Consider the following 23,802-nt stretch of genomic DNA (forward strand, 5'->3'; position numbering starts at 1 on the left):
TGAACTCAAGAACAAAATTCTGAAATCATATTGAGAACATAGCATTAAGCATATATTATTCCAAAGATGGATTCATACTCTAACCCTATACAGAACAAGTGTTTTCAGAATAATAAAATATAAATAAATAAATAAATCTAAAAATTATCCTTTGTTTGCCGGATGACAGCAAGAGCTTCTGCATCATTTGCTGTGGTTGCAATATTTAATGATTGCCTGATTGCACCACTGGATGTACGCAGGAATGGATTACAAGCCTTTTCCACCTTCAGTGTGGTGGGAATCTGAACAAACAAAAACTACTTATTCATTTTGGATTCAAACAATGATTTACAATTTGGATTTTGGACAGATTTATACAAAAACATTTACAGAAAAAACTGAGAATTTTAGAGTTTCTAACTTAGGAAAAAACTTATTTTGTTTTAGTTTTAGATTGATAAGAGGAAGTGCAATTGTGAAACTTACTGTGGGCAAGCCTTTACTTCGAAGGTAAGCTACATGAGCAGCATAGGATTGAAGTTCTTTGTTTTCAGGTTCGATGGACAATGCAAACTTTGTATTGTTCTGCCAACACCAAAGTAGTACCAAAGTCAATTTCACAGCACTTAGGCTAAGAAAAGGAAGCAAAGAACATAAAGGACAAGAGTAAGTGTAACTCACCAATGTATACTCGTGTCCACAGTATATATTTGTATCATCTGGCAGGGACATGATCTTTTTAAGAGAAGACATCATCTGCAACATGGATCAAATTGTCAACAACTGAAGATCTTAATCCAAAAAATATTTTTTGAATTTGACACTTCACCGTTATACAAGTATCATAATGTCAGTGTCCGATACGTGTGTCCGACCAGATCCACCATTTAAGATATGGAGAAGTGCACTTTAACTAACCTCCTTAGGGCTTCCTTCAAACAGCTTGCCACATGATAAGCTGAACAAAGTGTCTCCTGTAAAAATTGCCCCAGATCCAGGAAAATAGAAGCTTATATGGCCTGCAGTATAAATCAATTAACAAAATTAGAAAAAAATGAGTTACACAAGAGAAAACTGATATTTTTTTTTACACTTTTCACCATTAAGAAGAATCAAGAATGGAAATAGGGCATGAATGTGACCTCGGGTGTGACCAGGTGTGTCCATTACACGCACCTCATGGCCAGCAAACATCCACTTATCACCATCATTCAAATGGATATCAATGCCAGGAATCCTTTCCTTGTCAGTTCCTGAACCAATCACCTGCATTGCAGCATGGTAAGTGTTAACATCTATGCAAAGTAGTAGCCAGTAAGCACATAAAAAGTACACAGATTATTAACAGAAAGTATAATAACTCTGCATAAAATGTCACAGAAAATACCTTTGCCCCATATCTTGCTTTCAATTCTACATTTCCACCAGTGTGATCATGATGATGGTGAGTGTTGAGTATGTATGTTAAATTTCGATTTTTCCTGCTCAGGACATCTATGACAGGCACAGCTTCAGAAGGATCAACAACACCAACCGTACCCGTATCCACATCATGTAAAAGATACGCATAATTGTCCTTCAGGCAAGGTACCTTACAAATTTTTTTAACACAACAAATTTAAGCTTTCAGCATATTTCTTCAGAAAGCTTATCGTAATAACCAATCCAACAGCACCATGTCAACTGAAAAAGATGAACAAGAGACCTCTCACCAATTCAATCTGCAACGAGGAAGACATATTGGCAACACTGCAAAATTGAGCCACCCTCAGCGTGCGACTTGCTCCACGCAGAGTTTTCAATGGTGTAGAAAACAATCGCATAAATCCATACAGAATGCCTTTTCTAAAGCAAAGTTGTCTAACATTTGGCCACACGCATAACCCACTTCTCACCTAAGAAACACAGAATAATCAAATTCCATCAACAAACATTCAATAGCAACCTTTTCCCCAAAGTATCATGAAAAACACAGACACACACCTTGGAAGATGGGTTATAATCACAGAACAATAAGCAAAGAAACAGAAAATACACATAAACGCAACCAACTCCAGAATTATATTACAAAATATACCAAACTCAATTACTTCCAAATCCCAGAAATAGAGACGGATAACACACCGAATCAAACAATTTGTTTCAGCAATCAAAATCAAAAGCAAAATACCTTCTTATCATTCATTGAATGCCGGAAGAAACACACACACAACGTTGGCCACGAAAAATGTTTGGTTTAGTTTTTTAGACAAGAAATCAAAAACATCATCGGACGCTGTTTTTTTTTTTCCCTCGTTTCCTCCGAAACTCTAACAGATAAAAAAAAAACCCAAATTTGAGAAGATAATTATGCCCTGAAACGAAATCAAAGACCCAAAAAGAAAGGAGAGAAGAGGGGGAAGAGAGAGAGAGAAACACAAACCCTGGAACAAGGAAAAGTGGCCATAGCAGATGAAGTCTTGGAGAGAATCTGGTGCATCTATGTATGGTATGGTGTGGCGTAGTTATGGTTGAAAAGGGAAAGAGTTAAGAGTGTGCGTTGGCACTATTTGGTTGAAAAGGAAGTTGCTTTTCTCTCTTTCTCTTAGCACCACCGTGTCCTCCACCACCACCCCTTCTTCATGTTCCTCATTATTCACTTTCACTCATTTTTTTCTGAGGTGGCAAAACAATCCAATGCCATGGTACCCTAAACACCAAGACATATAGATATTAATCAAGTTTATTTGTGCATCACACCACCACACACCATTTCTTAATGCATGCCACGTTGATACCTATTCTCACCTTCCCTAATCCTCTCCAATTTTCCCAATTCCATTGTTTCAACCCCCTTTTTCCCCTTTCTACTTTATGTGATCAACATTTTTCCTTCCTTGCAAAGGGTAAAAACAAAATCAATAATTCCAATACCAACCAAACCAAAGAAAACATCATTAGGGCTGTCGCTTTTGGATTATGAAGTCTCTCATTCACCCCTTTGGTTTCTACATTTCATGAAATTAAAAATCGATTTTTTAATTTGTTTCTTGATTATTTATTAAGGTTTCAAACTATTTTTTTTAATTTATTAATTCTAAAGAATGTGTTAACAACGAAAGCACAATAATAAACTAAATTATTACAAAAGGAAAAATAATTACCAAAACATATTGTAACAAGATAAAATTGTAAACGAGTCATATATTCAAAAATTAGTTAAAAAGATAAAATTGGTAAAAACATATAGTAGATAAAGTTTTGAACCATTTTTACTCATGTTGTTTTATCATAAGAAGATAATGTATAAATCCTAAAAGACATGATATGTCACTTGGTTTCAATGATGACTGACTAACAGCATTAATATACATTATAGATGCTCAATATACCAATATATCTTTTTATAAATCAGAGATCATGCTAGATATCATTTAATACTAATGTTTGATAGATTCGGCTCATTACAATAAATGGTCAATGACTAACCATTATAAATAAACTCTAAGGTACACTTTAATCATCTTTCACTATATACTCTTAATCTAGGTACTTACTTGATTGTCTGAGTACTTTTTTCAGGTCAATTTTGATCAAACACAATAATTAAAAGAAGAAACTTGAAACGAAGAGTAGGAAGACAACCCACATATCAATAATTGTACCTTCAGTCCCTTATATTATCTATAGTCACTTTGTTTATAGAGATTTTAAATCTAGTTTTAAGGAGATATTTTTAAAATTTGTTTTCAAACCATTCCAATGGTGATATTTCTAATAATACACGCTCTTAATATTCTTTTACAAAGTTTTATCTTATTTTAAGTGATCTCGCTAAGATCTTCGTAGTTTTACTTTAATAGTACAAAATTTTGAAACTCATATTTTATAAGTTTTATATGCACTTCAATTTTTCACAATCTAAAAAATTATTCTTATAATTTATTTTTATAATATTTATCATACCACACATGTTCAATAGAAAATTTCTTATAAGATGTATATCTTAAATTTAAATTTAAGAGTATAGCTGCTTTAGAGATGATTTCCTTTTTTTTAAAATACCAATTGTGACTTAAATTTTGTATGAGTTGACATTGTGAGTGGATTTGGAGAATGAAACCATGGCACACGTGTCACACTACCCACCACTCTTTTCGTAAGCGGGGTGAAGGAATAAACACATCCCTTCATTTATGTTTCATTCATAACACAGAATCCAAACAATATAATTTTATCAATAAAAATACAATGGAAATTTATCCCATCTAATAAATTTTCAAAAAATATATTAAAATTTTGGAATTTAATAAACATTTGTTGAGAATAAGGAATAACAGCATAAATTGTGAATGAGTAATTAATTGTTTGTTTAGAGGGTGGCAGTATCCAAACTACGTAGTTTTTGTTTGTGAAATAATCAGCGGGCTGTAATTGAATTTGATATTGGTGTACATACAATTTAAGTGGGTTTGGAGTTTTATTTTCAAGGATGACGCACTATTTGTCTGAGATCATGTAAGTCATAGTAATTCGTCATGAAAAGAATATGTCCCACATCGACTAGTTTCTTCTAAAATTCATTCTATATAAACACGTATTCTTTAAGTGAGTTCGCCGAGCTAAGTTGCGATAGCTTGTAACTCATGTGATGGCGTAAGGGTGATTGAACTTAGTCATGGCTACGCTCAGTTGGACTGGGGGTTGCTCTATGCTGCCTGCCCACTTCAAGCCAGTATTTGGTCAATGGAATTTGGGCGAAAGCTTGGATTTCTTTGATCCTAAATCGAAGGGTAATGCGTGAGGCTGGTTTCACAGAGCAGCGACAACCTTCCACTCTTGGCAGTGGAGGGATAACGGGTTGCCTGCACCTTCGGCCCATAATCAACTGGGTGTGCCAAGCATATGAACCATCATTTTTTTTAAAAAAATTATATCAATGGAAATTAATTTTTTTTTATCTAATAGTTATTTTGTATGATAATTTCATTTTATTACTATTAATAATTATAGTATGTAGAGAATTAAGACTATAATTTTATCCTTTTAAAGTTATAATTTTTGTTTTGAATTTGATTGTTGTATTAATTTTAATACAACTTTGGGTTTGAATAATCTAATTGAAAATCAACAACTAAATAAATATATGATATGAACAAAAAGAATATAAAAGATACAATTGAAACTTGATAGAATTGAATGTAAAGAGATTAAGACTTATTTGAAAGTTTTGATTTATTAAAAGTGAATCAATTTAGTAGTGCTTTAATTTTTTTCAATGATTTGAGTTAATATACTTTGACTACATAAAAAAATGACTTGAGTTAATGTACTTTTAGTAGAAAACAAACTTAAATTAACGGTTAAAACTTGATAGAGGATTAAAATTGATTATTTTGGTTTGTATGGGCATCAGTTTATTCTGTTAAATTTTGTAGCTAAGCATAATTTGTCCAGTAATTGAAAATCCAATTAATAAATTCCATGGAAAGAGCAAAGGCTAATGTTCTTAATTAATTGTGTCGAGTTTATCATCTAAAGAATTTCATGAATTTGTCTTGTAAATGAAATTTCAACTCGATATTGATTAAACAATTTTTCAATTTAATTAATTAACTCAGTGAAATTTGACTTACCTAACAAATCTACAGAAATGTTTCCGTTAATAATGTTTGTTTTGAAATTAAAGGATATTAGTAACTATTAGAGTTAAATTATTGTTTGTTTTTTCTCTTCCAAAGTTTCGTTAAGCAAAAATAATAATTCAAGTTGAGAAATCTCCTGCGTGTTAATTAGTTTATCAGAGTCATCAACAACAAACAACCATCCACGATGTGCAAAATATGCTCTGAATTTGCCCATAACAAGTTCAAGTCAGCCAAATAAACTTCCAATTTCCCATGTTGTTATTCTCTTGCAAAAATCAGATTCATGCATTTTTATCTTCTTTGACTTTAACCTTCTATAAATCATATAATATAACCAAAGTTTATTTTAAGAAATTATGCTTTATTGTCCACAACTTGTCCTGTGCAATGTACACACAACTTAAGGGGCTATGGAATTTTATTTTCAAGGATGTCCCACATCGACTAGTTTAATATAAAATTTATTCTTTATAAACGCCTTGTTAATTGTTTTGCTACATACAATTCATTCGTCTTTGTAATCCTTAACTAGATCACAGTTTTATGCCTCATTGCTGCTATTATGATTTTATCCAGAAGACTGGTACTTAATTCCCTTCATGAAAATTTCATCCATGGTTGGATATGCTTAATGGTTACTGGGAAACTGTGATTTGATTGACACCTGCATGATTTTAGATATGCAAGAACTCAAGGAAGGGCATTAGAAAAGATCAAGTCAGCTTATATCTTCCACTGTTTCAATTTGTATAATTTCACCTGAACAATATTCAGAAAAATGAAAGAAAAGTGTATCCTCACAAATCATGTTTTCTATCTCCCCTAGTAAAAATTATATTCCATCTATACCTCAAACCCCATGTAGGATTTATGTACAAACAGACGAAAGAGGGGACAAAAAATAAGTGAAATTTAAAGGGGACCTCGGACAGCTTTTAGTGACCAGGTTTACACCCACTCATCCCTACTACTTATGCATAGTTAAGCTAAGCTATGTACTCCTTCATCTTTTAGCTTTAATCTGTGTTGTTTGGATCTGAGGTGCCGATTGTGATCCACCACTGAGTGCAGCAGCAGCAGACTCGACATGTGTAAGAAGATACTCATATATTTTCTTCCTCAACCGATCAATTGTCTCTGCTGATATCTGGCATGATTCTCCCTCATCCTTCCTCGAAATTATCTCATCTAACCAGTCATTAACACTTTTTAGTTGAGTGAGCATTCCTGCTATTTGGTCATTACCTGACAAGGTAGTGTCCCCATCACTGTCTAAGAATCTCTCAACAAATCCCAAAAACCAGTCTCGGGATTGTAACTGCAACATTTCGACCAAATTAGCTACCTCATTGAGGCTATTTCCTCTAACCCATTCAGGGGGTGGTTGGACTAGCTGCTTCTGCCCATTTAATAACCCATCACCCGGTTTGCGAAGAGTTCCTTGTGAGGCATGCTTAGAATTAGCTGTCAGACGGGTCTTTGCAGGAACTTTTGATGAAGCATCTTCACTTGAATTGTGTAGAACTAACATGGGTTGACTTCCCACGACATTCTTTTGATTTTGAGAGCTGCTTGAAGCTGGAGGCCTGGATGTTTGAGATTCTCTTGTAAAAACAGCAAAGGATGACAGATTGGTGGTCAAGGCTGCCTGGACCCAGGAAGCCGCTTGTTTTTGTCTGTCTGATTTTACTTTTAGTACTTCTTCCGCTGTACCCTTTTCATAATCTGGAGATGAACAATCTGGAATGGGTTTTGATAAGGATTCAGATATTATCCGGGTACTACTCAAGCTAGCATGAAGAGTTAAAAACTGCTCTACTGCTGGCTGTGGGTTCTGTTCCTTAGCAGAATTAGTTAGCTCTGAATATGTTCTGCCAGAAACATCACAAACAAACGTCAGCAACAACTTGGTAGGAATTAGAACATTTTGACATAATAGTCCCTCATATGGATTAAATATATTTATGCATAAACCTGAAGTCCTCTATATATTCAGCATCTCACCATGGTAAATGACAAAGTCATCATTAAAAATGTGAAACGTGTACATCATATGTCTATCAAATTTATCCCTTAAATCAAGCAACAAACCAGTTCTGCTGATAGCATTTCACATGGATTGCATTCGTGCACACTTTCTTTTCTTTTTGTCTAAATATTTTCAGAAGTGTCCAAGAAATCTCTGCCTCACATAATAGTTAGAGAGCAAATTAAAGTATCCTGAATGTGATTTGGAGTTTGTTAGCTTTGGCTGATTTTGATTTAAAAATGTCACATTCTCCACATGTGGTTTACAAGTCAGTTCAAATACACTTCACTTACCCACGTCTTATTTTTACCCTTAAACGTAAATGTGTAATGGAGAAAATACAGGTATATTCACACCTTAGACATTGCAGTAAACTCTCTGCAGCAGCAGCCTCTTGCATAGCCTCAGTTGCTGCTATCTGTGCTGCATCTCTCTGCATCATTACTTCCTGTAACAAATGTGAACAGAGAATAGGAATGGAACAATATGGTTAGTAATGCTTTTGCACACCAGTTTATAAAAAACGAAACAATATGGTTAAAGAATTTCTCATCTGAGCAGAAGATAAAGTAAGGTCATATAATATTCTGCATAATGTATCTGTTAGGTGGTCTACGGCTGAACCACTGGCCAAAGGAAATTAAGAAAAAAAGATGAAGGAGAAGAAACAAGAGAGATTGAGGCAATTTTGTCATATATCTTTCTGAAAGCAAACATTACAATTTAAAGGGAAAACGTAAACTACTTCTAATAACTGTAAATGCTAACTAAATGAAAACGTGGCCTAATAACTGTAAATGGAAACGTGGGCATCCCATTATCTCCTTTACTTCAGCACAACTAATTCTAAGACTATTTCAAAGAAGTCCACCACTCATTAGTTAGCATCGTAACAGTATCCAGTGAGTAATGATATATATTTGGAACAATCACATGATCCAACATTATACCTACAGCACACTTATTATATGGTATACATTATACTTATTTTGAGTTGTTTTTATTCAGGAGACAATATTTTCAAAACACCTTTGCCTTCCTTCCTCTTTTCTATTGCAACTGTCAGTGGACAATATATGCTTTGACAGCCAAGAACCAAAGAAGTACAGTGTGAAAGTAAAGGAGTTCTTAATAGATATACCCTTCCAAGTTTTGAAATAGATGAGGGGAGTGAAGACCATTGAACAGTCACATCTGTCACTTTTCTATTACTTAGAGAAACTTTGACCAAATTTCCAGGGAGGTTAGAAACTTCTGCTTTCTTTCCAATGGAAGTTCTTTGCTTGCTCGACTTTTCTGGTTCTGCTGTAGTTCCATTAGCATTAGCCTTCTTTGTAGACGTTTGAGTCTTGTGTTGTTCCTTAGCGGGTTTTGTTGGTGCTTTGATCTTCCCCTCCTCTTTAGATGGTCCTTTTTCGTTTGAAATGCTTCTCCTCCAAGGAGTCTGGTAGAACATAAAATTAAGGGAAAAAATATATGTAGTCATTTAATTGACTCAATCCATGGAGGTAATGAAATCCAAGTCTCTCATACTGACACTGACTAAGCTTAATAGCAGATTATTCCGCATAAAATTTCGAAAGGAAAACAATAAAAAAGGACAATTACTCCAACAAGCCTAGGCATTTCACATTAAGAGTTTCTGAAAAGAAGAAATGGCAACTCACACTTAGTTCAGGCTTAGGATCAAACTTGGATGCAACCCTGGTTTTGGAGGACTCTCTAGTCTTGACCTCCATACTCCCTTCCCAGCTCTTCCGCAGAGCCTTTGTTCCCAGCTCAATTCCCTGCACCAAATTTCTAATCGGATTCGCAATTTTCTTTGCAGCAGGACTACTAACTCCACGAACCAACTTTCCTGTCTCCACCACTCCCACCTTAGCCCCAACCTTAGTCTGGTGTTGCCTGACCCCATTGGAAAATTTCTCAAATGAGATCGGCAACGAGTAGCAGCTACTTGGGGACGAAGGAATGGAGCGCGAATTGGTAGACCTCAATCTAGTCAAGGACTCCTTCTTCACCTCAATCTTGAGTGGAGGCTTCACTGGCTGAGGCTGAGATTTGCCCCTACCAAAAACAGCACTAGTCTTGTTGGATTGTACTTCCTCCTTACCACTCCCACCAACACCATTTGATCTCACTCTCTCTCTCCTCTCCCTCTCTCCAACCCCACCACTATAAACTTTCCTCGGAGACTTCGATCTATCCATGTCAGAAACACCAGAAGAAACCCCATTCTTGTCCTTATCATTGTCAAGGAAAGCAAGGGAATGAGTTGCAACAATATCCTCAGGGGTTCCAACACAAGGGTGTCTCCCAGGAACAGGCCTAACCCCTCTCAGAATGGGGACAGGAGAAGCACCCTCCAAACGATCAACAAACACAAACTGACCCAACTGAATCTTATCACTGAGAATGAGATCATCATGTTCATCAGGGAGAGAAACATAAGTAGCATGAGATGAATCAGAGACTTTGAGGTAAAAACCTTGATTTGGGAAAAGTTCGCCCCCTGCAAGTGCCGGAACAATGCTCACAACCTGCAGCAGCGAAGACCTGTGCTCACCACCAACCTTCACATCCGTGTTCATGTGCTGCAGAAGCTTCAGAAGCACCCCCGGAACCAGATTCGCCATTGTTTCCTCCACCACCCTCAATATGCATCCCCAACAAGACCAAACCCTCTTCTTTCTCTCGATTCAAACAAACTCAGGCACAAAACTACAAATTTTAACCCCGGGAGTTGATTTTCTTTTAACAAATATAGGCTAACTCATAGGTTAACCAAAAAGGACAGAGAGTTTTCAGATTAAGAAAAAAATCAGATTTGGATAGCCCAGTTTAGGTAGCAAATTTTAGAACAAAAAACAACGAATATGACAGTATCACTAAACAGGAACGTAATTAATATCGAATGACCAATAGAAATGAAAATATAAAATAAAGGGATGGAATTTGTTTGTTGTAGTCTACCGCTACAGGTAGGTGTACAGAACAGAACATTACAAACAACAACCTGCGCCAAATATTTGGTGGAATTACCAGAAATTATGTGGGAGAAAAAGAAAAGAAAATATTTTGAGAAGGAGAAAGAAAAAGGGTATGAAAAGTAGAGAGAAAAGAGTGAAGAGAAGAGGTATAATTGGCGGCAGGGTTATTGCATTGCATGATTGATACGCAAAGAGGTGTCAGCGTCTGACAAACAAACACATGGTCTTCAACTCACACAAAACGCTCTTTTTCCTTTGTTTTTGCTTGGATTCAATTCAAGAGATTCTACTTCTGAGCCACCACTGTGCCTGCTAGAGCTTTCTCTACCCAACCCACTCACTCCAAACCTTCTAACTACTTCTATCAGGGACAAAAGGGCATTCTCCTTGCTAACTACCTATGGCCTAAATTTCTCATTTTCTTTTCTTTCACCATCATTTCTTTTTCTTATAATTATCTCAACATCTAACCAAGGAATGCTTTCTTTGTTTTTCTTCTTTTGTGTGAAAGCTTTAAGGTGGTTTTTTTTGCATCAAAATCATGTCATTTTGTTTCATAACTATTCAAGTGAAAAACAAATCATTATGAGATTTAGTTAGTTGTGTCTCCAAAGCATCATTTTATTTGAAAAAATAAAAATAATGTCCATATTTATAATGTTAAGATAACTTTAATAAAAAAAATTACATTAAAATTGTGTATAAGTAATACGATTTAATGAGATGAAAATACTTAGATTTAATGAGAAATGATACTTAAACCTAAAATTATGTCACTCATGCACTATTTCAGTTATTTTCATCTCGATTGAGTAATGACAGATTGAATAAGTTGTGTTTGCAAAGATGACTTTATATAGAGAAGTCGTGTTCAACAAAAATTATTTCAGTATTTATAAAATTTGAAGTTAAAGTCGAATTATAATAAAACAAATTTAATTAAAATATTACATTGAAATCATGTATGAGATAGAACATATAAAAATAATTCAAATTATTTATACACGATTTCAGTTATTTTTATCTAATACATAATAAAGTTACAACTTATTTAATTTTTAATAAAATAAAATTAGGCATTTTTTAATTAGGCATTGGGGAAAATAAAACATTTAGGTTAGGAGTGATTGGAAATGGGTGCATGTGGGAGGCAGCGTTAATCTTAGGACCAAGGTAATGGCTTGTCGGCTACCAACATAATACGCCTCACAACACTATTAATGCAAACACACACATTTTTTATTTTATTTTTTATTTTATTTCATTTTCTAATCTCATTGTGTTTATATCCAATGTTTCATATAAGTAAGAATGTTACTGTCTTAGAAAATAATAATAACATTTAAAATAATTTTAAGTTTTATCTTTAAATCTTTAATTGTTTATACATTTTCTTTTAATGCAGATGTATAAATCGAAATTTTAATTAGCTCAATAATTGTTTGTTTAAATTTTTAACAAATTTGGATGGAATAAACTGCTCTAGCATCGATTTTGATTATACTTTATTTGTATAATTAATTAGTGAGTTGATAAAGATGCACTTCTAAATGCAAATTTAGAAAAAAAAGATTACATGAAAGTCTCGAATCTGTAGATATTTCAAATGTTGAATGTAGATTTCAATAATATTTTTTCTAACGTTATGTATTTAGGATAGAGTAATTAATATTTTATCTAAATTAAAACAAAACATTTTAAAATAAATAAGGTTTAAATACATAAAATTGATTTTCGTCACCAATCCAAATTTTAGATTTTTTAATAAAAAAATTATTTAGTCTTTTTGTCAAAAAAAATTATGTGATGCAAACTAAAATATTTCAGGTTAATTTATCTTTTATGTGTATCTTATAATATTTTAATATATTTACATTGAAAATTTGTTTATTATTTAAAAAAACATTACAATTTATTTTAATAATTTTTTTATTACATATACTTAAGAAATCTAAAATTTGAATTAGAAAAAAATAACAATTTTTAATTTTGTATAAAAACGAAATATATATATATATATTTTGATACGTTTTATATAGTTGCACATTGTTCGAGAGTCAAAATTAAATACAATTTATATACTCATTTTTCTTTCAACTCACCAAAATACATTTTAAAGAAACAACTCAACTTTTAAAACAAACAATACTTCAGAACAATATATTACATCAGAATAATATATTTAACAATCTATTGTATCTATAACTAAATACAAATAACTTTTACACCTTTTTCATACTATTTTGTATTTGATAATTATTAAATGCGGATATATTTTATACCTTTTTCATAAATTGCATTTTATTGAAGAACTACAAATGTTAAGTATATCCTTGCATTTATATTTACAATTTTTTAGATATAAAACACTGTCGTTTGTTATGTACATTCCTGTGACATTATTAACACCTAACACGTGAATGACATTATATACAACCGTTGACCAATAATCCAGCAATTTAATAAGTAATTAAGGTGAAATATTAATTAAAAATATAAATTTTTCATTGCAAACCTAAAATAATTATAATACATTTGACAGAAGAATATTTGGAAACAGGGGTGGGTTTTTTGTTAAAGTCAAAAGATCATATTTTAATATTATTATTATGCGTATGCATGTATAGTTGATATTATTATAACATAAATAAAACTACAATACTTTTTTTTATTTGAGAAAATGACATTTATTTTTTAATTCTAATTATTGTATTGAATTTTAAGGTACTCAGATTTCATGCATTAGTTTATATTTCTTTAATATTTGACTATTATTATTGGAGTTGAATATCAACGTGTTGACACTTTTTTATTCTGATTTAACAATGAGGGAAAAAACATTCGTCCACATTATTGTTCAGGAATTCAGAAATGCCATTAAAATTTTCCATTTTATAAAACTATTATGCAAATATATTTTTTTATATCCTTCCATACTAATTACATTTTTACTTGTTTTCTGCACTTTCTTAACTATACAATGAATACTAAACATATATAATAAATATTTAACTATTTTATTAATATTTTAAAATAGATATTATCTGCTAAAATAACAAATAAAATGAAGCAGGACAAGTACACATTTCTAGTCATTTAGCTATAATTTTTTTTTTTTTTTATATATGTGTCAATGAAAAAACTTAAAAAGTATATATAGAGAGAGGATCAAAATAATTAGTATTACAATGTATAATTAAATATAATGATTTTGATGATATATTTTTTTATCGTTTTATACATATAATAATAATATTAAAATATTTTTTAGTTTATTAATAATACTGTTCTCTTTTATTTTCCTTACAACTTTTCTGTCCCCTATGTTACTTAATAAAAATACAAAATCATTTGTAATTTTTAAAAATTAAGTTCATATTTTTTGGGTAGATTAAGGGATTTTAATTTTGAACTAGTGATTCCTTGTTATATAAGTTAAGATTGGGTGAGAATATATTTGATTGATTAAGTTAACACATGAAGAAAGAAAAAAGAATTAGATTAGCAAGAAAGGTGCATATTCTTTGAACTTTTGACATTTTTAATGGAAGATTTCTTCTGTCTTGGTACAAGTATCATTATAGATAATATTTTATATTTTAAATTATTTACATATCTATTCTATTTTCATTATTGTGTTTGTTAATTTATGTTATTTTAATATTTTCATTATTATTTATTTACGTGATATGAGATTTATATCACTTTCAAGTATTCAATTGGTGTAATAAAAAATGTGTTATTTTTACATTAAATTTTGATATCATACTTTTTTTTTTTGTATTCTTTTGTTAGAAAATGATTTAATTAGTATTTAAAATAATACAAAATCAAGTATAAATACACCATTATCAATAAAACAAATTTCATAGTGTTTTAAAGATAAAAATTAAAAAATAAATAAATTTTCATTTTGGAAACCATAATTAGTATGTATCTTCTTGTCATCCTTATATATAAAAGAATTAGAGTTATAAAGATTAAATTTTGGTTTATTTTAGTATGATTGATTACCTAATGAATTAATTATTGTGTGATTCAAGTAGCACAGTGATGTCTAACATGAAAGTTTTTAATAAAAAAAAATATATTTTGTGAAATCAATTTATGCACCAAATTTATAAAATAAGGAATGATATGAAAGTAGTTGGCGTAATTAGTTGCTGTGAAAGTTAATTAAAGGTAAAGTAACAAGTTTTAAGTTAGAAGGCATGAAGAGTGGATGAAGGAAGAAAATTATTAATGGAGGTCCCATAAAGGATCAATGCTTCTCCAAATCCATCTCATCAATAACCTCCAACCAACACAAATATTTCCTTTCATGTCAACAAATATGTTTATATATATATAAAATTTGATACAACTTCTACTAAATATTATATTTTTACTATCTTTAAATAATAATAAAATTATTAATTAAATAATTAAGTTATAATTTCACATGTAGACTTTAAGCTTAACTCAAGTCCATAAAAACGGCTCATGAGATTGAGGTTTGCATCCACTTATATACAATGAGTTGTCCTCATCTCTAGTCTAGGATAGGATCAAAATGGCTCTGATACCATATTACGAAAGTGGACTTTAAGCTTAACTAAACTCCATAAAACCGGCTCATGAGGTTGAGGTTTGCACTCACTTATATACAATAAATTGTTCTCATCTCTAGTCAATGTGAGATCTCCATCAACATGATCATCATTTTTCATATTAAATTTGTTAAAAAATTAAACATTAGTAAACAAGAAAATGATGAAATATTCATGTTTTAATATTATATATATATATATATATAAGTTTTAAAAAATAATTTAATTAAAAATTAAAATATTAAATAATATAATATTTAATAAAAAACATATAATAGTATAAGTTGATTTCTCTCTCATATATATATATAATAACTTTTCACACATAAAAAAATATTATCATATATAAAATGAATATTCATTCTCCCTCTTTTGGTGTCATTGAACATTTTGTGTTCTATGTATGATTTCTTTGAATGGCAATCTTTCTAAAGTCTTTTCTTGCCATCAAATTCATAATGACTAAGACTATAGTTCATAAATTGACTTGATGACTAATTTGGACCATTAGAATAATCATAATTATAAACGCTTTGGTTTTTTTATGGAAAGTCAGTAGCTAAGAAAATAAAGAAATAAAATTATAATGAAAAGTAAAATTATTTAAATTAAATGAAAGAAAATAAAATGATTTTGTTTGTTATTAATAATTTCAAATTAAAGGTTTAATTTATTTAATATTATTTTATTATTATAATAATAAAAAGTGAAAAAACACTTCTATCAATTATATTTTTTATTTTCAAATAAATTATTTACAAAATTTTGCAATATAAAAAATCATATATTAAACATAATATGCAATGAGTTTTAACCCCTCCCATGGTTTTTTCTTCATTTTTGTGTGGGAACCAAACCACAACATGCTTCCTCTTTATGAGTCTTTTTGTTCTGACCTTTGCTTTGAATGGATGCAAACAAAATGGAAGATAATGTGAACTTAATGTTTGGGGTCAATTTGACTTATGTCACATTTTTATGAAGTCTTCCCTCAACCAATCCTAACATTTTTAAGAATATTTATTTTTTAAATTTTAGTCACTTATGTTACTTTACATTAAAGATAATCAACTTCTCTATACCAATAACTAGTTATTAATGCAACATGAAGTGCATTTAAGCTATTTTGTGATTAATATATCCACACATATTTTTTTTAACAAAAAGATAATGTTTTTTTTTAGTTCTTAATGAGGTTAAATTTTCAATTTCAATTGAGTTGTAGATAATAATAAAAAAATTGTTGAATGAAGGTTTATAACCATTAATTAAAAATGATGTGTAGTGTAGCCCATTTTACCTTTATGCCTTAATTTATTTTATTATTTGTAAAAAAGTTGCATGACAATTAATAATAAGGATTTTTCAAAAAAATTTATATATATTTTATGACCACTTATTTTTTGTATTGATTTTTCTAATATTTTATATTTTTATTATTATGACGGACACATATGATTAAGGGCATGTGTTTTCACTGATATAATATTAAAAGGGTAAATTGAAATGAGTTATTTTATCTTTTATATTAATGATATGATTATATTATATTTTATAATACTATTTTAATTTCATATTTTATTAAAAATATAATATAAATAATTGAAATGTTATTGTAAGTAATTATTAACTGATTTGTAGAAAATAATTGATTTACAATATATAATAAAAAAGTAAATGAAAAACATTTAAAAGGGCAATGAAGGAGTTAAATATTTAAGGAGGTATGAGTAAGGTGTGATGACTCTTAATTGTGTGGTCCTTATCTGTAGTGTGGCTCTGATCCATAAAAACGGTGCATTTTACCTTATGCATATAAGTCTCAAAGTAAGAAAATTGTAGTTCATATTCAAACCTTCTTCACTAAATTCTATTAATGGTATGTTTGAATAATAGTTAGCATTTGTTCAATGTGAAGTTGAAAAACTATAATGAAGAATGTTTTCTTATAATCTTCTTTCAATGACTGTTTGAAGTTTCTCATCCAATGCTCAGGTTATGTCTGTTGTGGTGTATTAGTATTTTTAGAATATTAAATATCTCTTATCAGATTTTTTAAACTTTCAGTAACTCGGTCTCTCCTCCTCTCGTCCTGTTTGATGAAGTGGAGGTACTTACAAAGATATTACGATGTTCAAGTTAGATGTAATTATATTCATTTAGGGTTCAACATTTATTACCTTTTCTTAACTTGCTTCTTTTATTTATAATTTTGCCTTGGAACCTTTATTATCTTAAGTCCAATACATGTCTAATATGTAGCATAAACACTGACACAGACACTGATACAGACACGGACACATACACAGAGATACGTATAATATCTAAAATGTAAGACAGAAGGACACAAATCTATATATAATTATGAATTATATAAATTAATAATAAATATTTATGTCCACAAGTATATTTCAAATTTTTTTGGAGTAAAAAGTTGTTTTTCATGGTTGGTTCAAAATGATTTGTTCCTTATTTTTATAATCATACTAAAAATTTATACAATAAGTTTGATTTTTTTTAAAATTAATGTATTTCTCATTTTTAAAATTGTGTTAAAACCGTACTATAATTGTCAGAAATATAATAAATATTTTTTGAATTGCACACTTCACCGATACATGTTTTATATGTGTCCGACACGAACACGCTATTTTAGAAGAGGGTCAAGTCTCATAACATGTCCATCCATTAAGATTAACTTGTTGTAAGAGAGTGACTCTATCTAACATTCTGAACTTTCATCTACAAATTTATTTAACTTGTCAAATACTTATTGAATGTTCGAAAAATGAAACACATATCGAAGTATTTTCGGTACTCCAAAATACATTTATCCCTAAACTTAAGTGTAGACAAAAATTCATTTATTTTCTTTTGTTACCATTTAATCCGTCATGGGAATAGTGTCGGTAGGTATAGTTAGTATATCATTCAGATCCTTGTTTCTTACAAAATTCACAATAAATTTGTATCAATACTCTTATGTGGTCCTCCACTTTTACCATTTCCCACTTGTTCAATTCATGTGATGATTTTTCTTTTTCCTTCTTAACTCACTCTGGATGTTCAACATGAATGGTATTCTCAAAATGTTGTATTGTTTAAAGTGGCATATAACACATGGGGTGGAAAATTCTTCACTCTGATTATTAATACAAAAGTGGAAAGTTGAATGGTCAAGAACACCAATAATCAAATACTGTTAATATAATGCTTCAACCCCAAATAACAAAAAAAACTTACACTAGTATGGTCAAAAGATGATCATAAATACCACACGAAAACCTCAATGTATCAAAACAATGACTGATGGGGAAAAAACAATCTAAATAGTAAATCCTAAACAAAAGCAATCAATAACAAACTTGCATGGTGGCCAATGGCAATATAGATACAATTTTGGTGAAATGAGAAGGTAAAGTAACCATCAGGTGATTTGATGGACTCAAAGACTATTTAGACATTATGCATTGATATCTTATCATCATCTTTCTCTCGTTCAATATTGGTGATTTTCTACTTCTAATAGAAGAATAAAAGATTATTAAGAACTGTAATTTAAGCCTAACTCAATCTCATAAAATTGGTTTATAAGGTGAAGTTTGTACCTACACACACTCTCATGCCGTGTAAATATATGTTATGGGTGATCCAATAACAAACTGATAGCAGGTGACACGATAGGTCTAACAAACTCTCGTTAGGATAGAACTTAAATAACTGATACCATATTAAGAAGTGAACTTTAAACATAATTCAATCTCATAAAACTAACTTATAAGGTGAGGTTTGTCTTTACTTATATACTATGAAATGTCTTAATCTCTAATAGATGTCTGAATATCTAATAGATGTAGGATCTCCAACAACGATGAAAGTTCATATTGATTTACTTTATCCCAATCAAACTGAAGAAATAGATGGAAAAATTCAATGTATAATGTTAGTTGAACAAAGACTAAATTCTTCAAATAACTTGAAAAGCTTCCTTACATAAAGCAGTACTAATTGACCATGTCTTCTGTGTGGATAATGTTTGCTATACAAAGAATCACAGACCACATACTATGATCCTGAAAACGAGAGAACCAAAGATAAGTAGTTGCAATTAGAATTTTAAAAGTCAACATCCTAGATATTTCTTTTCTGACCCACTGGATCTTCAAATTTAAATAATGGCAATTGGTTTTAGATGTACATAGACAAAACTTATTTATAAACATCACAGTAAAATTTGTTAAAATAAATAAAATTTGTTTTTCATGACACCTATTAAACGTTAAAAGCTTTGAACAGACAACTCCGAAGTGACTGTTTCTTGTTGCATCACCATAACTTTTTTAGGCACCCCCAAATTTTGACCTTAAAAATAACATCCCGAGAATTTAGAATGTATTTTATTTTTTTCTATTTACACAATTCATATTTTTTTTTAAAAAAACTATATTTTGAAATACAGAAATCTGAAAGTATTTCCAAATCTGAAAAATACTTTTTAAATTTTGTAATATCAAAATACTTTCAAAATTTTATAATTCAGAATGTATTTATTTTAAGAAACTCAGTTTGGGATTATAGAATCTGACAGCCTAATAGATTTTATAATTCGAAGTTTTTAGGGATCAACCATTTTAAAAAAAATTAATAAAATAAAAAATACTTTTAATATTTTATGAAGTATCTGGTGCCACAAAAAACTATTGAGTGCCACAAGAACGATTGATTAAAAACTAAGATACGAGATTGTGATATCTTTACTAATATAATTTTGAATTGCTTATTATTGGTGTGAAAAGAATCAACACAAGAACACAAACTTAATAAATCTCCTTCAAAAACGCTCTTCGGCCCAAAATGCAACAAGGCCCATAACTGATATAATCTACTCCAGAAAATTTCAGTACAACACCCTAAACCAAAATTATACACGTTTATACCACGTTTATAATCACGTTTATACAACAAAAAACCAAAATTAGTTCATTAAAGTAGGTGTAATTTCAGTCGTTAGTGTGTTCTCGATTTATACCATGTTCCTCAAACTATAATTTTAACAAAAGCATTTTGAGTATGTTCCAATTTAGCTTCTGAAATTGTTCTTAAAAAGAAAATAATTGTTTCTGCAAATTTTGAAAAATTATGAATTTCGTAGCATTAGTTTTGATCAAAGTAAATTTGACTCCATTGATCTTTGTTTAAAAACATTTCTTTGAAACGTGATTATGACCAACTTTTACAACGAGGTGAGAAGTTGGCAATTAGAAGAACAGTTCTAAATCTTTTCACATCATTCCCTTGCTGTTTCTGTTATTAATTTTCTTGCAGATAACTACCATTTTAGAGTGAGGTGCCCAAAACCAGAATGCAGAAACGACTCATAATCTTTTTGACGTCAAATTAAGGAGGGTCCAATGAACTAGCCACATAGTTGGATTCGTCTTAAACATAATACTAACATGATCCCAAAAGGAAAGGCAAAAAGAAAATAAAAACCAGCCGTTTTACTAAATATGAATCCCCAAAATCCAAAGCAAAACCTGATCTTCATGAACAGCAGTCAGAATCACACATCCTGCACACTTAAACCTGCCAAAGATACATGTAAAATCATCACTTAAACAAAGCACTTCATCCAAAATTAAGAAAAAAAACAAGACTCAGTTGCGACATGCAATGTAACTTAGTTTCATTTTCTTAGCCATAACACAATCTTACCATTTACTTTAATGATCTTGAAGAACCATTCCAACTAAAGCCAAAAAACATAAATATCCCATTTACCCAAAACAGAACACCCAGTTTACATATACACATACTGACATGTAGAACTATAGAAGCATCAAACATAACAGCAGAAATAGTTGAGTAACAAACCTGGAGGAAGTGATTGCTTCAACTTATCAGCCTTCTCTGAGTCAAACACACAGAGGGTGTAAAGGTACTTGGAGCAGCGAACCTTGAACTTCACCACATCTTTGCTCCTCTTGATTTTCACAGAGCGTGCATCCTTCCTCCTAGCGGTGAGGAGGAAGTCTTTAATCTCATGAATCTGCTTCGGCTGCACAAAGCACCAAACACATTACATACCAAAATACGACAGAAAACCAGAGGAACAGTCCGAAGTAAAATTCACAATACTTACAAATCATCACAAGCTACACAAAACAGTAACAACAAGGCCTTATACAACTAGATTAGTCATCTAAACTGATCACATAATGTCATCTAACTTGGGCTGATGCCTCTGAGATATGCAATACAATCAAACATTTTACCAATTAAAGGGCATCTCTAATTATTCCAATCTCTACGGCTGAAAGAATTACACAAGCAAAAGGGCTTAACAGCTTCATAATCACAATTGTACTTTTATACTAGAGATAGTAATATACTAAATCCACATTGAGCGTTGCTGATCGTTACTAAGAAATTGAAAAGGGAGAACGTAAATGCCTTTGTTTTTACTTCGTAAAATGCAAATCCATCACACAGAGAGGATACTGCACAATGTTACAAGAATTGAAGAAGATAATCGGAATAGAAAAAAATACCATAGTGAAATTCTACGATTGCCTCCTCGAAGGCTCGATCTTGGCCCGTCGACTTTGCTCTCACACTAGAGATTCAGAATCCACCTTGTTAGGGTTTATAAACCAAACCCTAGGTTAAAAATTTCCCTACCTATTTCCGCCAGAAGTATCAATTAAATGACACCCATATCCTTCACTTAAATGGGTCTCACTTAATCCGGGTTAAGCCCAAAGATATATGGCTCGTTTAACTCAGGGATGGACTATACAATCTGCACCACCATAAATTTAAATTGCACCCATTGAACATGTGAAAAGACTAAAACACTCCTTACATATATTTATATTAAACCTACCTTCTTCTTCTTCCATCTCCATTGCACCCCATGCACTGCACCCGTTCCACTTTTTCTTCTTATGTTCGTGAGTGCAAGAGTCTTGTCGAAAATGTATTGGTATCATCAACTACTACGTTGCACTGTCGTTTTGAATGAAAAGGTAAGTGTTTATGTGAGTTTTTTCATTATTGTTTTTTGTTAGCTCTGATTTTTTTATTTTATTTGAAAATACATTGCATAGTACAACAATTCCTAAGGTATATATATATATATATATATTTATTTTATAATGTGTTTTGAGATTTGATAAAACATTTTACAATACAAAATTCGTATTTATTAATTTTTATAAAAGTAGTCATGGTTTATTATTATTGACATATATATGATTAATATCAAAGGTGATCTCGGTCACAAACAAAAGTTTGATAAAGATAAAGAATAACTATTAGAAGAGATGCGAAATAAATTATTGTTACCATTGACCAACTCCTATAAAATAGGATAAGCAAGTAGGATTTACTTGATGACTTTGTTATTATTGAATTACGATTACCACGTAACTTGTAGACTAGGAAAGGATGAAGATAGAGAACTAAAGTTGTTCTCCCATAAAGAGAAGGTTTTTTTTATCATGATGGGGTTATTTTTTTTTCTTTATACCAAAATGGGTCCGTTTAAAAAAAATTACAAATTTAGGCAAGTCGTGTCAATTTGGCACGACTTCATATACACAAATCGTCCCAATTAGGCACGACTTCTGCCTTGTTATACTGAAGTCGTGCCAACTTGACACGACTTCTACCCTATCGTACTGAAGTCGTGCCAACTTGGCACGACTTCTACCACGTCGTATTTTTATTTTATTTTATTGTTTATATATTGGGTAGTAAGTTATGTAATGTTAAAAATTAATTTGATACATAATTTTCTAAAAGTGTTAGTTTTAAGGAACAAAAAATTGGATAATCGTGTATGAATCATGTTTGACGGTAATGTAATACAATAACTTGATTATTTGATTAATTAAAAAATGAAGAAAATTGTTATTGAATTTGAAAATAAATAGATAAATGAAAAATTATTGTATTTGGAAAATAAATAGAGAATTATTGTTGTGAATTTGCAAAATAAATAACTTGAGAAGTAATGATTTTACAAAACACGTAATGATGATAAGAAATTAATTAAAACTAAACAAATTAGTAAGATTCATTACAAGATATAAAATAAAAATATAAAGTTGAACTAGAAGTAAATTATTCCAATTTTTTGTTCCTTAAAACTAACACTTTTAGAAAATTATGTATCAAATTAATTTTTAATATTACATAACTTACTACCCAATATATAAACAATAAAATAAAAAATTATAACGTGGCAGAAATCGTGCCAAGTTGGCACGACTTCAGTACGATAGGGCAGAAGTCGTGTCAAGTTGGCACGACTTCAGTATGACAGGGCAGAAGTCGTGCCTAATTGACACGACTTGCCTAAATTTGTAATTTTTTTTAAACGAACCCCATTTTGATAAAAAGCAAAAAAAATAACTCCATGATGGTCAAAAAACTCAAAGACAAACTAAGTAAGTTTGAAATCTCGCATCTCCAAATTAAGTTTCTCATTACTTAATAGTTTGCTATGTGTTATTGCCATTTACAACATTAATTATTATGATATAACTAATATTGTACAATTTTTTTATCATCAGTAAAGA

The 23,802-nt window shown here is 30.6% G+C and overlaps 3 protein-coding genes across 4 annotated transcripts; all 3 read right to left on the reverse strand.

Moving 5' to 3' along the window:
- Nucleotides 1-2,913, reverse strand: LOC137835802 (hydroxyacylglutathione hydrolase 2, mitochondrial-like). The gene is made up of 8 exons (XM_068644483.1): nucleotides 2,405-2,913; nucleotides 1,695-1,877; nucleotides 1,370-1,573; nucleotides 1,125-1,248; nucleotides 901-1,001; nucleotides 664-738; nucleotides 469-567; nucleotides 1-284 (listed from the first exon to the last, which is right to left on the reverse strand). Exons 1-8 carry the CDS (start codon nucleotides 2,459-2,461, stop codon nucleotides 138-140), a joined length of 990 nt encoding a protein of 329 aa, XP_068500584.1. The 5' UTR covers nucleotides 2,462-2,913; the 3' UTR covers nucleotides 1-137.
- Nucleotides 2,914-6,312: 3,399 nt separating this feature from the next.
- LOC137835803 (uncharacterized) lies at nucleotides 6,313-11,194 on the reverse strand. 2 transcript variants are annotated; one of them, XM_068644485.1, is made up of 5 exons: nucleotides 10,127-11,116; nucleotides 9,306-10,047; nucleotides 8,780-9,082; nucleotides 7,995-8,086; nucleotides 6,313-7,480 (listed from the first exon to the last, which is right to left on the reverse strand). In XM_068644485.1, exons 2-5 carry the CDS (start codon nucleotides 9,846-9,848, stop codon nucleotides 6,613-6,615), a joined length of 1,806 nt encoding a protein of 601 aa, XP_068500586.1. In that variant the 5' UTR covers nucleotides 9,849-10,047; nucleotides 10,127-11,116; the 3' UTR covers nucleotides 6,313-6,612. The 2 variants fall into 2 exon arrangements, with proteins under 2 accessions (XP_068500586.1, XP_068500585.1); XM_068644484.1 differs by having other exon boundaries at nucleotides 9,306-11,194.
- Nucleotides 11,195-20,580: 9,386 nt separating this feature from the next.
- LOC137835807 (large ribosomal subunit protein eL38z/eL38y) lies at nucleotides 20,581-21,919 on the reverse strand. The gene is made up of 3 exons (XM_068644491.1): nucleotides 21,769-21,919; nucleotides 21,092-21,275; nucleotides 20,581-20,803 (listed from the first exon to the last, which is right to left on the reverse strand). The coding sequence occupies exons 1-3, from the start codon at nucleotides 21,769-21,771 to the stop codon at nucleotides 20,781-20,783; spliced, it is 210 nt and encodes a 69-aa protein (XP_068500592.1). The 5' UTR covers nucleotides 21,772-21,919; the 3' UTR covers nucleotides 20,581-20,780.
- Between the last annotated feature and the right edge of the window lie 1,883 nt (nucleotides 21,920-23,802).

The sequence above is a fragment of the Phaseolus vulgaris genome, chromosome 5 (genome assembly GCF_000499845.2).
Source record: "Phaseolus vulgaris cultivar G19833 chromosome 5, P. vulgaris v2.0, whole genome shotgun sequence".
In the NCBI taxonomy this organism is placed as follows: Eukaryota; Viridiplantae; Streptophyta; class Magnoliopsida; order Fabales; family Fabaceae; genus Phaseolus; species Phaseolus vulgaris.